The 6,000-nt window shown below is 50.3% G+C and overlaps 1 protein-coding gene across 4 annotated transcripts in view; it reads right to left on the reverse strand.

Moving 5' to 3' along the window:
* acads (acyl-CoA dehydrogenase short chain) overlaps positions 1–5,052 on the reverse strand; it is a 152,658-nt gene extending 147,606 nt beyond the window's left edge. For 2 of the 4 annotated variants that reach the window (XM_069932960.1, XM_069932958.1), the window contains exon 1: positions 4,640–5,050. Coding sequence is in view for 3 of the 4 variants with exons in the window: in XM_069932958.1 (XP_069789059.1) it covers positions 4,640–4,676 (37 nt within the window). In the remaining variant the exon portion in view is untranslated. Of the gene's footprint in view, positions 1–4,639 lie in introns of all 4 variants that reach the window. The other 2 variants (XM_069932957.1, XM_069932959.1) reach the window with 2 other exon arrangements.
* Positions 5,053–6,000: the final 948 nt, after the last annotated feature.

Raw genomic sequence — 6,000 nt, forward strand, 5'->3', positions numbered from 1 at the left:
TTATTAAGTCCAAAGGGGAACAGTTGCTGAGGGAGGGCATAATAGAGCCCAGTAATAGTCCATGGATGGCAAAGGTGCTGGTGGTAAAGGAAGCAGAGAAGAAGCAGATGGTAATTAACTACAGTCAAACCATCAACCAGTTCACCCTATTGGATGCCTACCCCTGCCCCAAATTGATGACATGGTGAATGAGATTGCAAAATACAGGGTCTTTTCAACCTACAGGATCTCAAGTCAGTGTAACATCAAATCCCTATCTGCCCAAAGGACTGGTCCTACACAGCACTTAAAGCCAACGATAGACTGTACCAATTCTTATGGGTCCCATTTGGACTCAGAAGCAGGGTGTCGGTATTCCAAAGGGAAATGGACCGCGTGGTGGATGACAATGGGTTAAAAGTCACTTACCCTTACTTGGATAATATCAACATATGTGGCCATGACCAGAAAGAACAAGACAACAACAGACAACAACCTGCTGAGGTTCCTGGCCACTGCAAAAGCCCTCAACCTAATATACAACCAAAAGAAGTGCATGTTCAGCATGGAGCATCTGGTGATCCTGGGGTATGTGGTGGAGCATGGTGTGATTGCCCCTGACCCTGAGCACATGCACACCCTCCTAGAATTACCTCTACCACAGAACTCCAAGGCTTTGAAAAGATGCACAACGGATCCCTAACTAAGCCGACAAGCCCCAACCCCTGGTGAAAACCATGATCTTTCCCCCATCAGCAGAGGCCCATAAGGCCTCAGGGACAAGATCGCCAAGGCAGGAATACACGCCATCAATGAGTCAGTCCTGTTCTAAGTGGAGAGTGATGCTTCCTACATCACCTTGGCCACCTCACTGAACCAGGCAGTCCAGTAGCATTTATTTTGTGCACCCTGCAGGGCCCCGAACACATGGACTCCACCGTGGAGAAGAAGACACAGGCTATAGTAGAGGCGGTGCGCCACCTGGTAGGCCATTCACCCTGCTGAAAGATCAGAGAGCCGTCACCTTTACGTTTAATAACAAACAGCAGGGCAAAATTAAGAATGACCAGATCATGCGGTGGAGAATTGAGCTGTCCACCTATAATTATGAGATCTTGTACCGGCAGGGTAAGCTCAACGAACCCCCCCCCCCCCCCCGACGTGCTGTCCAGAGGAATCTGCGCCAGGGTGCAAGTAGATCGCATGCACACCCTCCACGATAGACTCTGCCATCCAGGGGTTACAAGACTCTACCGCTTCATGAGGGCATGTAACTTTCCCTACTCTGTGGGGGAAATCAGAGAGATGGCACGCAATTGCCCAGTCTATGCGGAATGCAAGCCGCAGTTTTACAAACCAGAGTGAGCCCACCTCATCAAAACTATTCACCCCTTTGAACGCCTCAGTAAAGACTTCAAGGAGCCCCTCCCATCCACAAACTAGAACAGCTATTTCTTGAACATTATGGATGAAAACTCGTGCTTCCCATTCACCACTTGACCACTGACACTGTCATTAAAGCACTCTGCACCATATTCACTCTGTTCAGGTACCCCACGTATGTGTATAGCAACCAGGGTTCAGTGTTCATGAGTGAGGAGCTGCGACATTACTTCCTCTCCAGGGGCATAGCGGCAAGTATAACAACCAGCTACAACCCATGAAGGAATGGCCAGGTAGAGAAGGAAACGGCACCATTTGGAGGGCAGTCCTGTTGGCCCTAAAGACGAGAGGGATGAATGTGTCCCAGTGGCAAGAGGAACTCCTGGAAGTGCTGCATGCTACCAGGTCTTTACTCTGCATGGCTATGAATGCAACACCCCATGAAAAATTGTTCTCCTTCCCTGGGAGATCGGCATCAGGAACCACACTGCCGGTCTGACTGACGGCCCCTGAGCTGGTGGTGCTCCTTCAGAAGCATGTTAGGACCCACAAAGTGGACCCTTCTTCTTTGGCTTGGCTTCGCGGACGAAGATTTATGGAGGGGGTAAAAAGTCCACGTCAGCTGCAGGCTCGTTTGTGGCTGACCAGTCCGATGCGGGACAGGCAGACACGATTGCAGCGGTTGCAAGGGAAAATTGGTTGGTTGGGGTTGGGTGTTGGGTTTTTCCTCCTTTGCCTTTTGTCAGTGAGGTGGGCTCTGCGGTCTTCTTCAAAGGAGGCTGCTGCCCGCCAAACTGTGAGGCGCCAAGATGCACGGTTTGAGGCGTTATCAGCCCACTGGCGGTGGTCAATGTGGCAGGCACCAAGAGATTTCTTTAGGCAGTCCTTGTACCTTTTCTTTGGTGCACCTCTGTCACGGTGGCCAGTGGAGAGCTCGCCATATAATACGATCTTGGGAAGGCGATGGTCCTCCATTCTGGAGACGTGACCCATCCAGCGCAGCTGGATCTTCAGCAGCGTGGACTCGATGCTGTCGACCTCTGCCATCTCGAGTACCTCGACGTTAGGGGTGTGAGCGCTCCAATGGATGTTGAGGATGGAGCGGAGACAACGCTGGTGGAAGCGTTCTAGGAGCCGTAGGTGGTGCCGGTAGAGGACCCATGATTCGGAGCCGAACAGGAGTGTGGGTATGACAACGGCTCTGTATACGCTTATCTTTGTGAGGTTTTTCAGTTGGTTGTTTTTCCAGACTCTTTTGTGTAGTCTTCCAAAGGCGCTATTTGCCTTGGCGAGTCTGTTGTCTATCTCATTGTCGATCCTTGCATCTGATGAAATGGTGCAGCCGAGATAGGTAAACTGGTTGACCGTTTTGAGTTTTGTGTGCCCGATGGAGATGTGGGGGGGCTGGTAGTCATGGTGGGGAGCTGGCTGATGGAGGACCTCAGTTTTCTTCAGGCTGACTTCCAGGCCAAACATTTTGGCAGTTTCCGCAAAGCAGGACGTCAAGCGCTGAAGAGCTGGCTCTGAATGGGCAACTAAAGCGGCATCATCTGCAAAGAGTAGTTCACGGACAAGTTTCTCTTGTGTCTTGGTGTGAGCTTGCAGGCGCCTCAGATTGAAGAGACTGCCATCCGTGCGGTACCGGATGTAAACAGCGTCTTCATTGTTGGGGTCTTTCATGGCTTGGTTCAGCATCATGCTGAAGAAGATTGAAAAGAGGGTTGGTGCCAGAACACAGCCTTGCTTCACGCCATTGTTAATGGAGAAGGGTTCAGAGAGCTCATTGCTGTATCTGACCCGACCTTGTTGGTTTTCGTGCAGTTGGATAATCATGTTGAGGAACTTTGGGGGACATCCGATGCGCTCTAGTATTTGCCAAAGCCCTTTCCTGCTCATGGTGTCGAAGGCTTTGGTGAGGTCAACAAAGGTGATGTAGAGTCCTTTGTTTTGTTCTCTGCACTTTTCTTGGAGCTGTCTGAGGGCAAAGACCATGTCAGTGGTTCCTCTGTTTGCGCGAAAGCCGCACTGTGATTCTGGGAGAATATTCTCAGCGACACTAGGTATTATTCTATTTAGTAGAATCCTAGCGAAGATTTTGCCTGCAATGGAGAGCAACGTGATTCCCCTGTAGTTTGAGCAGTCTGATTTCTCGCCTTTGTTTTTGTACAGGGTGATGATGGTGGCATCACGAAGATCCTGAGGCAGTTTACCTTGGTCCCAACAAAGCTTGAAAAACTCATGCAGTTTGGCATGCAGAGTTTTGCCGCCAGCCTGGTGGAGGAAATGCACCTCCTGCACGCAAATCCCCAGTATGCGCTGGTAAGGTACCCAAACGGTCGGGACGACACAGTGTCCATTTGGGACCTGGCACGAGTGGGAATCCCAGCGCGGGAGGTGCATCCTATACTCTTGGGCAGCGACCAGCCGACTCCGGGGACCATCGGGGTTGAGGACATAAAGATCCCACCACCAGCAGGCCCCTTGAATGTTTCCCCCGCAGGAGGGTCCCCTCTCTAGTTAATAATGACCCCCGCCCCCACTCCCACAGACCCGGGAGACAGACACAGTTCAGCCCAGTGATCGAGCCATCAGGCTGCTGGAGCAAGAGGCACAGTCAACAGGACTGCAGAGGTCCCAATGCTGGGTAAAACCACCCGAGAGAGTAAACCTGTGAACATTACTGTGCAACTCATGGACCGTAAAGTCAGTGCCCCGCATCACCCACTGGACTCAGTATATGTGGTGGAACATGGTATTGTGGGAACATTCCCCAATGAGCTGGGCAGGCTGGTCCCCTTGCAGAACCAGTAGCCCCTCACCAAGACCCCTAATAAAAGCTGAGAGCCTTAGTCTCCTTCCCCCATACTTGCCCTTGGACTTCACCCAGCAGAATGTGGAGGCATGCTTGGATCAATAAAGCCTTTGGCCCTTATTTCGGTTCTGTGAGTGGTCATTGATCGCGCTACAAAGGCTTTTAATTAATTGTGTTGTTTCCTTCCCCCCCCTCCCCCCAACCCCGGGGCTCCATTGTGATTGGCTGTTGTATAGTTGCCATTACTGGGCATGAAGGGGCTGAAACTGAAGGGGAAAAACCTCTCAAACAACAGAAGGGGAGGGGGAGAATAAGGTGCCAGCCCCTGTGACAATGGTGTAAATGTCAATTAATGTAACAAAGTACGTGATGGAAATGTATGGATACGAAACTAAAGGTGGCAAGAGACGGTTGTCCTTTGTGAAATAATTTATTGTGACTAAAGTCTGTTTGCTTTAAACTCACCGGAAACTCGGACCGCTCTCGGCAGCAGCGAACCCATCCGACCGACCCTGTGCGCGCCCGGCGATGCGTCCCCCCCTGGTGCTCGGCGCTCGGGCCGTCCGTTCCGGCTCGGCAGGTGCCGCGGACTGGCGAGGAGTGTGGCACCTCTCGACTGCGAAAGAAACCGGGAATGATCTCAGACACAATCGTGGAGGAACGCCAAAAAACACCCGCTGGAATCTTGAGTCGGCCAAGAAATTGCTGGAGGAACTGAGCAGGTCAGGGCTGGGTAGAAATGGTCAACGTTTTGGAAGCACCGTGGTTGAAGTTACAACACAAAACAGGAGGAATTCAGCAGGTTAAACAGGGTCCTTTATAGAGCAGAGGTGACAATCCAATCAACGTTTTGGGCTGGGCCCCTTATCAAGAGAGATCAGGTGAAATTGCACATGCAAAGGGGAGGGGAGAAGCTGGGGAGGGCCCAGTGATGACAGTCGAGGAGTCAGGTCAGAAGGCATGGGAGGTGGAGACAGGGAGAGGGAGAAGCGATGAGAAAGAGAGAGCAAGATGGAGAGAAATCAGTACAGGAATAGGTAAAGAAGAGATGGAATCACATGGGAGGGGGGAAAAATCAGTGTTCGTGCCTCGACGTTTAAGGCTGTCCAGGAGGAATATAACCTGTTGCCCCGACGATGGGGTTATTGTAGGAATAGTTGGGAGATTTCAAATGATTGGTGATAGGAATCGCAAATTTAGACCCACAAACCGAGGGTAGGTATTTGGCAAAGTGATCATCCAGTTTGTGTTTGATCTCACATGTAGGGGATGCCGCACTGAGTACCCTGAATGCAATCAATCCGGTTGGATGACAAGCTCTGCCTCAACTGGAAGTTCTGTTTGTGGCCCTGGATGGGGATGAAAGGACAAGTTGGACAGAGAATTACAGATTTCCTGTTCTCTGGAGAAGCAGTTCTTCCTCATCTCTCTTAATCTTGAGGCTTTATCCTCTAGTTGTTGATAGAGGACACCATTTCAAGCTGGAACCCGAAACATTGCCTCCTATGGATGTTGAGGGGCCTGCTGAGTTTCTCCAGCACTTTTGTGGATTAACTACAATCATACCATCTGCAGACTCAATGCATGTTGCCAAGTAATCCCACCTAACCCTATCCCTGACCCTAATCCAACTCAAGAACTAATCCAACTCTTTTTTTTTTATTTTTTTATTTTTTTTATTTTTCACACTATAAACCACATTGATCAAGATACATACATTTTTCTTTTCAAATATATAGTGTCGTTTTCTCCCCCCTTCCCATCCCACCTGTCAGAAATAAAACTTCTCACACATGAGTCTCTTTAAAACTGATGACACGACAAGC

Source organism: Narcine bancroftii, chromosome 4 (genome assembly GCF_036971445.1).
Source record: "Narcine bancroftii isolate sNarBan1 chromosome 4, sNarBan1.hap1, whole genome shotgun sequence".
Lineage (NCBI taxonomy): Eukaryota > Metazoa > Chordata > Chondrichthyes > Torpediniformes > Narcinidae > Narcine > Narcine bancroftii.